At 29.5% G+C, this 10995-nt stretch overlaps 3 protein-coding genes across 5 annotated transcripts; 1 reads left to right on the top strand and 2 right to left on the bottom strand.

Annotated features, from left to right (window-relative positions):
• Positions 1-398: 398 nt before the first annotated feature.
• LOC122533497 (exostosin-3) lies at positions 399-5725 on the bottom strand. 2 transcript variants are annotated; one of them, XM_043663295.1, is made up of 12 exons: positions 5517-5725; positions 5180-5228; positions 4834-5071; positions 4211-4751; positions 3302-4143; positions 3022-3237; positions 2737-2947; positions 2416-2672; positions 1938-2342; positions 1764-1868; positions 1517-1641; positions 399-1432 (listed from the first exon to the last, which is right to left on the bottom strand). In XM_043663295.1, the coding sequence occupies exons 3-11, from the start codon at positions 5011-5013 to the stop codon at positions 1537-1539; spliced, it is 2862 nt and encodes a 953-aa protein (XP_043519230.1). In that variant the 5' UTR covers positions 5014-5071; positions 5180-5228; positions 5517-5725; the 3' UTR covers positions 399-1432; positions 1517-1536. The 2 variants fall into 2 exon arrangements, with proteins under 2 accessions (XP_043519230.1, XP_043519229.1); XM_043663294.1 differs by having other exon boundaries at positions 5180-5725.
• Positions 5726-5809: 84 nt separating this feature from the next.
• Positions 5810-9517, top strand: LOC122533498 (DCN1-like protein 1). Its single transcript, XM_043663296.1, has 5 exons — positions 5810-5954; positions 6496-6709; positions 6796-6964; positions 7051-7264; positions 7383-9517. Exons 1-5 carry the CDS (start codon positions 5952-5954, stop codon positions 7545-7547), a joined length of 765 nt encoding a protein of 254 aa, XP_043519231.1. The 5' UTR covers positions 5810-5951; the 3' UTR covers positions 7548-9517.
• LOC122533499 lies at positions 9265-10823 on the bottom strand. Of its 2 annotated transcripts, XM_043663298.1 has the most exons (5): positions 10308-10823; positions 10011-10249; positions 9759-9920; positions 9635-9703; positions 9265-9522 (listed from the first exon to the last, which is right to left on the bottom strand). In XM_043663298.1, exons 1-5 carry the CDS (start codon positions 10432-10434, stop codon positions 9337-9339), a joined length of 783 nt encoding a protein of 260 aa, XP_043519233.1. In that variant the 5' UTR covers positions 10435-10823; the 3' UTR covers positions 9265-9336. The 2 variants fall into 2 exon arrangements, 1 of the variants encoding a protein (XP_043519233.1); XR_006307724.1 differs by lacking the exon at positions 10308-10823 and having other exon boundaries at positions 9265-9538; positions 9635-10230.
• Between the last annotated feature and the right edge of the window lie 172 nt (positions 10824-10995).

Genomic DNA, 10995 nt, shown 5'->3' with positions numbered 1-10995 from the left:
GTTTTATATTACTTAATTTTTCATCCGACTTAATTTTATTTATTATTTTATTATCAATCTCTAATAGAAAGAATAAATTTTACTTAGAAAAATTTTTAGTAATATAACATAAATTTCTACATGCATTTATATCGGTTTTTTATTTATTTGTATTTATAAAAAAGTATTCTTTGCAAACAAAGAAGAAACATTGCTTTGACTGATTGTGCCTTAAATGCCGATCAGTCAAGAGCAACATTAAAGTCAGCCTAAAATAGTAGGCCCCCTGTCGATCTGTTTTTGTGGTACGCAATACACGGTATCTAAAAGAAAACCAACAATATGGAATCATATTTTTTGTACGTGAGAATCAAATTTAAAATAATGTGTGTCATAAAATCGATTCCACTATACAATCATAAATAATATATATTTTTATTTTCTTGCACGAACATCTGAATTCAGGTCGTGTTTTACAATTAATCGCGTACGATTCTTCGACATAAAATCGAATTTACAAAATCGTTTTTACATTTATCATATTTCATAATAATTGCAACGGCTTGCATAACATGAAATTGAAACAATGTGCGGTACATATATTTACATATAATTTCTTAAGATACTACGCGAATAGAAATTAATACGTAGAGAGACTAACTTAAATTGTTAGAAATTTGGCACATAAAAATTATATACGATAATTATGGCGTCATCGAAGAGCAACGTGAAAAGAAGCAACAAACGAAACTAGAGATAGAAAAGAATAGTTATATTGATATAAATACTTTTTAATCGATTTTCTAGTAGAAGGAACACTTTTTCAATTTCGTGTAGAATTTTCGTAGTAGTTTAGTTAATTATTTCCATTTAATGATAGTTATTTACATTATTTCGATAAGCATAATTTATAAACAGCGTAATTTATATTGTTATGTACAAATGAGATTATTGTGCAAATTGTGCATAACAATAATCATTATAGAGTAACGATCGTATTCGCATTAATTGTACCCTTAAATAAAGTGATGTAATAAAAGACTGATGTATTTTGTTTCGATCTTATTTAGAACTTTTAATATATACATATCCGTATCATATACCTTTTAATCATCAATACCTCTTTTCATATTTCTCATTCTGTTTCGTGCGTCATCAAGATGAATTGGGTTTTGTAAATAAATTTATTACGCTTCGACGTAAATTGTTAAAATCGGTATGATATAAGTTATGCGCACAAGGACACTATATTCGCTATAATACAGTCGATGATCTTTCATTATTAAATTTCTTCAAATGTGCATTTCACTCAATCAACATGTATATTAATAAAAAAAGGTACAATAAAAAATCCTACAATATTTATTTTATATGCTCATATACTTTATAGGAAATTCAGTCAAAATGTTATCAAAACCATGTAAATTCTATCAAGTGATATTTACTGAATGTACATATATATATATATATATATATATATATATATATATATATATATATATATATATATATATATATATATATATATATATATATATATATATTTCTATTCTCTTTTTATATAAATTTAAAACATTTTTGCTTATCATGTGGAATTCTCGTTTTAAATAATATAGAGTCAGCTCGATATTGAGTATTTAAGAGAGGCATGTATCCAAAAACCTGAAATTATTGAAATTTCGATATTTACGATTGTTGAACCATTGCAATTGTGTCCCATTTCATCGAAATGTATTTAAAAACCAATGAGTAACTTGGTACCAAAAATAATAAAACTTATTTACCTGAGAGAAGAAATTGATGCATTTGTGCCTTTCTTGAAAATGAGTGTCGTCTTCCGAAAGAGAAACCGGACATCCAGGACATCGGAAAGTCCACCGTGATGTAACCTGAACAAAGAGAAAGAAATTAAGATAGTTGGGCACAGTAATAAAATATCCGATGCTTATTGTATTCACCTTAACAGGTGGTTTCCTTGTGAGATGAGATATCAGAAAATTCATGGCAATATCTTCGCAATTCATGTATTCGTCAACCTTGTCTCGTATTGCTTGCGGTAGCCAATGCGTATACAGATATGTGTAATGTTTATGAATAAACGCAGCACCAGTTAAAACCATTGATAATTCGCAGGAATAATTAGAATTATAATTCCAAGCATTATGATAATTCTGGTCCCATGCATGAAAGCGTCCAGGAAATCCAACCACACGATCTCTGTGCTCTCTCCACACTCTGAATCCAAACATAATTTCATCGTGTCGTAAATGTGCATCATCGTCTACTGAAAGAACAGCTTCTGTTTCGATAGCATCAAATGGAAGAAACCTGTTATTCAAACTATTCCGCGGAGCCTTGATTACCTATATAAAAAGAAATCACTATTTTCGTTTAAAGTTACTAAATATTTTTATGCAATTTTTTCAAAAAACTTACATGAATTGGAACTCCAATATCAGGCCATTTTAAATCTTCCATGGGTGGCTTTGGACTGTTCCATACTACTATAACTTTATTTAAATACGGTAATCCATACAATCGAGCCAAAGAATTTATAAGAACTTGCTCTCGTTCATACGTTAACATCACAATTGTAAACTGTTCTCTTGGATAATTTCCACCTAAAGCTTCGCTAAATTCTTTACCCGCACCTCCAGCACCTTTGCCAATTGGTCTGAATCCCATTTCCGAACCTACGGTTTATAATGTATCGAGTAAAGTCGCTGTAATTAAATGATGAATATTAAGTTTATTTACCAAGAAATTTCGCGTCACTAGGAAGGACGGTATCAAATGGTAATTGCGGGTACAAATAAAACGGATCCACCCAATCGTTCCAGATTTCATGTCCCTGAAGTAACATTGTGGTGTAATTTCTTTTAAAAGCAGGAGATGGATAAGGTGGCTCTAACGGACCCAAACTTTCTTCCGCTTCTGGCTCAGCAATAATAGTATCAGATTTTAAAGGCTAAAGAAATTATTATTAGTGTAATTATTATTATGTGCCAATATAGAACATACCAAATATATTATAACATTTACCACAAAGCTTTCATTAAAGACACTTGGACTGGCAGTCTGAGGTGCTGGCAAGGGTGGTATACCGAGTCGATCTCTAATTACAGCTACAATAGTATCTACTGCACCTTGAGCAGTACTTAAATAACGTTCCCATATTAATCTGCCTTGTCTACGCATACTTAAAAGATCAGTGTCGAGAACGGCACGTAATAAGAAATGCATTTCTGTTACCCTGGCCTAAAATTTCAAATACCTCCAATGGTCAAAAGTAATATCAACATAAAGACACTGCAATTTTTACCTTTGGCAAAAATATGGCAGCTCGACGCCAGCTAATAACTTCACTGTAACTTAATAAAATTTGATCGCCACCTAAAAAAACTGGAATGGATCCTGATCGCAACGCTTCGTATAATCTAGCTTGCATAGATGAAGTAGTTACAAGTGAGGCATTGCTAGGAGCTAAAATTAAAGTAAACGTGGATTCCTTCAGTATAGCTTTCCTCGATGAATCGGTTCCACACAAAGACCAGTCAAATATTTCTATTAAATTTTTCTCCTCAGAAGCTGGTATACATTCAAATTGAATAAAGAATTTATCTAATGTTAATCCTGTACTCATATCTTTAAGATGTTGAATAATGAAGTTATCCAAATTATTCTCGTCGACTGTTAGTCTTTCCATATCTATATCGGTATCATCAATATGATGTGTCACGATAGTCGATCTCGAAGATCGCATCTCTCCTTGGAAAGATAATAAATATTTTCTTCTTGCTGGCAACATTTGCGCACATTCTTGCCACACATCGCCACCAGGAGGTCCCAAAATTGGCGGGACAACCAAATCAAAACCTTCGCGAAATTGATTTCTAAAAAACGTTGATTGCACTATTATAGCTCTTCCTGTGTCTACTCCACTAAAAATATCGCCCGATTCTACAGACAAATCTCTACGCGCTAAGTTTAGCAAAATATGATTTCTGCCATCTCCGCCCCAATAGGGTAGTGTATGTAATTTTTTTACATCTATAGGTTTATGAAATTTTTTATCTACTTTTTGTTGAGTAGAGAGAGCTTCCCCTATGAGTACTATGTATATACAGGCTTCAACTGCATTTGTAGTAAGATGTGGATTGTATCCTGTAAAATAAAAATATGAATTTTTGCAAGAAAAAGGTAGTAAACGATTACTCAACCAAATACATACCTAATGTTTGTTTTATCGTAGTTTTTAAAAATCCATCAACATCCCAACCAGAATTTACCACAGAATACTGATCAGGATCATACAAATATACTGGAAAACCGCTAGTTAATGCACACCGACTGTGATCAAAACAATTATACATTCTACATGACAGTGGAACTGTGCTAGGTAATACTATAGGAACAGAATCCACTAATATACGCTTAGGTGGTGCTAATTCTGGTGTATTTCTTTCTACTGCTTCTCTCTGAGCTACTTGTGCTTGTTCAACACTGATTTTTAATCTGTCAAGATCTGTCTGCTGATGTAATAATTCCTGCTTTAATTCATCAATTTTTTGAGTTAAACTACTAACTTCAACTTGAAGTCTTTGTCTCTTTGCACTCAAGTCTCTTAGTTCATTATTTACAGAAACTTTAATACGTAACATCTCCTCTATTCTCATCTTCAATTGAGAAGCTTTCATTGGAGTAAAATCTTCAAAAGCTTCCAATGTGGAAAATGTACGATAAATATCTTTGTCTGGAGAATCAGACTCCACCTAAATATATAATGTTTCAGATTTTAAATTAATCAAAGACATAATATGCGCAAGACATAATATATACAATCAAGAACAATACCTTTGATAAATAATAATGAGTAAATAATGGTACAATGAACAAAACAGCTGATGTTAATATTATAATTCTAGATAATTTGATATGTGTTATCCAATGACAAATTTCTCTACCATTTCCATTTTGCTGGTACAATGGAAGTACTTCAAATATACTTCCTCCCATTGTGTTATAGATTATCATTCATGTTTATTTCAAATTTCAAATCAATAAACTTACTTTGTAATTGTTTGACAAACTCCTGTCAACACAATCAAAAGACATTATTATACTTTTAATTTCATACAAAGTATCAACATCTCTGCAAAGCAAATAGCAGAATTATGATGCTAATAAACAGGTTCCTTACCATGCACATGATAACTGTAGAATTTTGATTAACATTACTGATTAATAACCTAAAAAGAAAGTGTTCTCTATTCACATTTTTCGAGAAACTCGTCCGATTACTGTATTATAAACGTATCATTAATATCATTACAAAAAGTTTAAGAAATATATCTTATTTTATGTACATCCTCGTTGAAAAATACTCAACCACATACAAGTGCGCAAAAAGAAAATTGTCAAAATCACAACAAGATCTTCGATTAATGGATCACTTTGATTTAACAATTGTTAGAAAACAATATCAATACTACTATCGCTGTTTTTTCATTGTTTATTCATTTGCTCTTTTGACATACGTCTTTGTAACTTGATGTGTGTATTCATTTGCGTGGGCCAATATTTACGATAGCGTTTTGTTGTTATTTCATGAGGACTTTCATCGCCGTAGCTTTTACAAAAGGCAAAGAAAAAAAAAAAAAGAAGAAAAAAGAAATTTCTCACTGATGCCACCCGACGTGACGGTTAATCACGTGACGTTTTCGGCAATTTTTTTTATTTGATCGTGTCATAAAATGCGATGTTTAACAAATTAAACGTATGTAAATCATTTAAATAACCCGCTACATTGTTCTCAAAGTTGCTTTCCTTCTGTAACGTCTGGTGGCATTGCTTTGTAACCTTGTTGGTATATTTGCATTTCTCAGGACCTTCACAGAACATGCGCATGTTCATGTCAAGTGTAGTGCGAAGGAAATAATATTTTGGCTTTCGGGGGCCTAAAATTAGCTAAAATGGTGAGTGCTTAATAAATTTACGGATCATGTTAATTTGGCGATTCTCGTAATCTGATTTTACTGGAAAATTTGCAGTTTCCTTTGTATGTTCGTGACAGTGTGTAAAAAAAAAATGTTAAAATAACCTATCGTGATCGTCGATGTTAACGGTTGTCTTGTGCAGTAAATATAAATCAATTTTGTGACATACCTGTTGGTTAACGACAGTGCCCGAATAGTGCGTGATATTTCTGAGCCGAGAAACTTCATTGTCACCAAAGTGTTTCCAAATTTTCAAAAAATCATTTGACGAAGTGCTACTTGAAGCAGTAACAATAGCCACTGTCATATGCAACAAAATCTTAATTTATACGTTCTCTTCCATGTTGATTTCGGCATTGCAAAAAATCAAAATGCATTGCAATGTATATATATGATTCACTATTGAATTTCTCCGTTAATTAATCGCAGATGCTCAGTGTTGTATAATGGAAAAGCTTACAGCTTTGATATTAGTATTTAGAATGTGTGATAACAATAATGTAATTGATTTCTGTTACAGCATAAGTTAAAGTTCTCACAAAGAGACAAGGTAAAGAAATTTATAACATTTACACATACTGGAGAACAAACTGCAATATATTGTTTAGCACAAAATGATTGGAAGCTAGACTTGGCAAGTGATAATTATTTCCAAAATCCGGAAGCATATTGCAAGGAACCAAAAAATACAGTAGATAAAAAGAAATTAGAAATACTGTTTAGTCGATATCAAGGTAATTCTGTGGAATGTACTTGATATATATTAGCCATACATGATGTATAATTGTTTACATAATGTTTCTACTAATAATTGAAATAGATCCAAATGAACCTGACAAGATTACAGCAGATGGAATAATGAAATTTTTGGATGATTTGGATTTGAGCCCTGAAAGCAAATTAGTGTTAATCATTGCCTGGAAATTTAGAGCAGAAACACAATGTGAATTTACTAAAGATGAATTTATGAATGGGATGACAGACTTGGGGTAAAGCAAATTTTTTAGTCTTTTTCTTTTTGTTTTGAGTGAAAGAACTTAATGTTATTTAGATATTTATTAAACATTTTTTTTAGTGTGGACAGTATAGATAAATTAAAAGCCTGTTTAAATAGTTTAGAAAATGAATTAAGGGATTCTCAAAAATTTAAAGACTTTTATCAATTTACATTTAATTATGCAAAAAATCCAGGACAGAAAGGTTTGGATCTTGATATGGCAATTGCGTATTGGAATATTGTATTAGATGATAAATTTAAGTTCCTGCCCTTATGGTGCCAGTTTTTACAGGTAAGATATCTAATGTATATATGCGAACTTTTATATAATGCAAATATTGATTAGACCTAAAATGGAAGCTTACACGGTTAGGTAAATTATGATACAAATAGTTAACGCATTTTTTTAGGAACACCATAAGAGGTCAATTCCAAAAGATACATGGAATTTATTATTAGACTTTGCACTTATGATTAATCCTGATATGAGTAATTATGATGAAGAGGGAGCCTGGCCTGTACTGATAGACGATTTTGTAGAATGGGCACAGCCCCGCATTCGTCAGTCCCTCTAACATCTTTTTGTTACATTTTTAACTTCATATAAAAAAAAGCTTTATTTATTCAATTATAAAATCGTATATTCTTCAAGTGATATTTGATCATATTTTTCTGATAGAGCATCATTTTACTTTGTGTACAGAATACATGGTAATGAAGCAGGAGTATTACAATTATTAGGATCAATTTAATGTATAATAACTCTGTAATGTAAACAGATAGATATATATATATATATATATATATATACATACATATATATATGTATATATATATAAAATTATTACTTGTAAGTGAAAACATAATTTCACATAAAACTAGAAGATCTATATCATTTAGATCAATCTTTATCTATCTATATCATTTATTCTCAAATTAAATTACAATTAAAGTTTTACATAAGAATTGCATTATTATACATCTGTACAAAGTAATATGATGTATAATCAGTTTATTCGGAAAAACAATGCTAGTAAAAAATATTGCTCAACTACCGACGATATTTGAAAACAATTGAAAAAAATCGCTGATTGTGTTCTTTGCACGAATTTGGCTTTAAAAAAGAGAAATCATAAAAATAATTCATTTATAATTTTTTGTAGATAGTAATTTCTAGAAATTACGTTGTTACAAATTGTTATTAAATAAATTTTACGACACTCTACAGAAAACTTGTAATATATATATACAAAAAAAAAAAGGAAAGAAAAAAACACAGAGAGAAAAATCTGTATTTTAAACATAATGCTATTCCGGCACTGGTATACTTATCTTTTTTACAATCACCAATTTATATGGTGACAAAAAAGATTTGTTTCTGTTTTAGTGAAGATTAATATTTATATTGTAACTCTGACATATAAATGTTAGGGAAAATAAATTAAGAATTTTTTACAAGTTTAAATTATGGGTTTCATTTATAATTAATGCAGATTAAATATATTTTTTTATAATGTTAAAAGATCGTGATTACAAATATTTATTGATTTTAAAACATACACGAGTCAAATACATTTATAAAAACAGAATAATTCTCATGACAAATTTTCTGTTTTTACAAAGTGTTGAAGTTATAAATAACATTTTAAGTTTCATATTTTTTTCCCTACTTCACTAAGCAGTATGTAATTAATGCTTTTGTAGTTTAGTACACAAATTTTTAAGATTACTAATCGCTGTAATTTATATATAATACAAAGAGATTAAAGAAACATGATGTAAAGAAATATATCTCTGCAACTTTATGGTTAACAGTTAAGGAATCAGAACATTATATCAGTTTAGATATATTGACATTGAAAGGTGCAAAGTAGAGATTTAGCAATATAAAAAATACGTCGTCCAGAAATTTTGGATTATATTTTATAAAAATGTTGAAATAGATAAAATGAAGAAAGTTCTGACATACGCATTCATTACAAAACGAAAAGTCCAGTAAAATATTGTCAGAAATATGTTGGCGCAATGCAAAAGACAAGTTCATGGAAAATATGTATATTATATTTCATTTAAGTGATACGAAAAAAAATACGATCTTTAGAGGTAAACTACGTTATTTTTTTAATAGTTTATGCATTGCGTGGACACACTAAAAATTGTAATAGTTTTAGGAAGAAATTGTACATAATGTAAATAAATCTGTCAGTCTTAATCGATATATGTCTGATTGAACAAAATATTCCATAATCATTACACACAACACCCAAATCATAATAAAATTACATATATAAATTTTACATTTTTTTTTTTATATATTTGTATAACTTTTAAAAAATTTACATATTGATACTTGAAAAACTAGGATTATGTATAATTATTATTATGTTTTCTGCAACAATTACCACAGTTGCATATAGGATTACAGCCACATGATGAATTGGATGGATATAAAAAAGCTAGTTCGTATTGATTTGCTTTTGTATTGTAGCATTTATTTAATACGTCCTTTGTGTACCAATTGCATAAATGTTCCAATTTGTCTATAGTTGTCTGTATTATTTTTTTACTGTTAATATGACATGCATTACTATCACTTAAAAATATAAAATATTGCAGTATTTATCAAATATCAGCCTTATTACTTATAATTATAAATCCTTACCTGGGCAATAACTAATCCCCGATTTGGATTTGTAATTGTGCTATGACTATGAGAGTCAAAAAATGTTACCTACAGATAAAAGTTTCATGTAATAGAAGTTTTTACAGATTTTCTGTAATCTTACCATATTAGTCTTTTCTTGAAATATAAACAATACTGTTTGTCCACAGGTAATAAGAAGCATAAATAAATTCTTAGACTTTGGCATCAAGTACCATTTGTGTAAGAAATTACGTATATGTTGATATAAACTGTTTTGAATCCTTTCATAAAATATTCGAAATGTCTGTGATATAATTAATATTGTTTTATTCCCTGTGTTCATGCATGTTTTATTACAAAAAAGGAAATGATAAAATGTAAATTTCTTTTGTACCCATTCTCTTAATAGACTTAAACTTCTGCGTCCAAGTTTTAATGCCTCTTCTGTACTGAGATAGGGATGAGAAACTAAACCTTTCTTAACAATCCATGCATGCATAGTATTACCCTCTATCATAGCTTCAGCTACGATAGTAATAAATTTGTGGGATCTTTCTATATCGTATATTAACAATCTCGTTTGAGATATTCTTTGAGCAACAAGAAGACAGATAAGAGTACATGCTTCGCTAACTAAAATGGAAAGATTGTATATCATATTTGGAACGTTAAAGATAAAATAAAATTTTACTCGTTTGTCCTGGAGGGAATCGACTTTGCGAAAATTCTTGATTGTACCAAAGTACTGTCACGCTATTTCCAAAATAGTTTTTCGTATAAGAAGACAAATAAAAATTGAGCAACGGTGATAAGGACATAATTCTTTATACAATGTTCAGCTGACGTGTCATTTATTACTTGTAAATTTTTGCATATGAAAGCATTTTTTTCTTATCTTGACTTAGTATATTCTTACAAAAAATTTGATGTTCTAACTATTAAGAGCCGTGAAGCTAGTTGAATAATGAATTTGTTTTTAAGTTCACCCAAATTAAATTACAAAAGTACACACGTTCATACTGAGCGTACAATTAAAATTGTAGTGTAATTCTCTCCCAAAAATGAGGTATTTTATTCTCTTTTAAAATATCAGTATTTAGTGTATTTATTATTTTTAGCTTGACTTCGACGAATGGTAAACACAATCAATATTATTCAATTATTTTCCAATTATTTCCAATATTGAATTTATAACATTTTTGTTCCATTATTATGTAAAAAAATATGAATTTCCTTTTATGTTCATTATAAAATTGAAATAGTATTTTAATTATTTTTTTCTTTTCTTATTATATATACATCATCGCACTTAATAATACAATGACAACAAAAACTGAATATATTGCATGTATATGGTTATAAATAACAGAATTCAATTC

This window comes from Frieseomelitta varia, unplaced genomic scaffold, assembly GCF_011392965.1.
Source record: "Frieseomelitta varia isolate USP_RPSP 00005682 unplaced genomic scaffold, Fvar_1.2 scaffold_533, whole genome shotgun sequence".
NCBI classification, from domain to species: domain Eukaryota; kingdom Metazoa; phylum Arthropoda; class Insecta; order Hymenoptera; family Apidae; genus Frieseomelitta; species Frieseomelitta varia.
This window is presented reverse-complemented; position numbering and strand designations above follow the sequence as displayed.

Excerpts from the sequence above, each read along its gene's own strand:
- LOC122533497 (XM_043663294.1), bottom strand. The coding sequence starts at position 5,013 with ATGATAATCTATAACACAATGGGAGGAAGTATATTTGAAGTACTTCCA. Across the intron at positions 2,948-3,021 it reads TCTTTAATGAAAGCTTTGTG|CCTTTAAAATCTGATACTAT; the intron begins GTAAATGTTATA and ends TAATTTCTTTAG. Across the intron at positions 1,869-1,937 it reads CAAGGAAACCACCTGTTAAG|GTTACATCACGGTGGACTTT; the intron begins GTGAATACAATA and ends CTCTTTGTTCAG.
- LOC122533498 (XM_043663296.1), top strand. Across the intron at positions 6,710-6,795 it reads ACTGTTTAGTCGATATCAAG|ATCCAAATGAACCTGACAAG; the intron begins GTAATTCTGTGG and ends TAATTGAAATAG. Across the intron at positions 6,965-7,050 it reads AATGGGATGACAGACTTGGG|TGTGGACAGTATAGATAAAT; the intron begins GTAAAGCAAATT and ends CATTTTTTTTAG.
- LOC122533499 (XM_043663298.1), bottom strand. The coding sequence starts at position 10,434 with ATGTCCTTATCACCGTTGCTCAATTTTTATTTGTCTTCTTATACGAAA. Across the intron at positions 10,250-10,307 it reads ATTCCCTCCAGGACAAACGA|TTAGCGAAGCATGTACTCTT; the intron begins GTAAAATTTTAT and ends TTTCCATTTTAG. Across the intron at positions 9,523-9,634 it reads GGGGATTAGTTATTGCCCAG|ACAACTATAGACAAATTGGA; the intron begins GTAAGGATTTAT and ends AAAATAATACAG.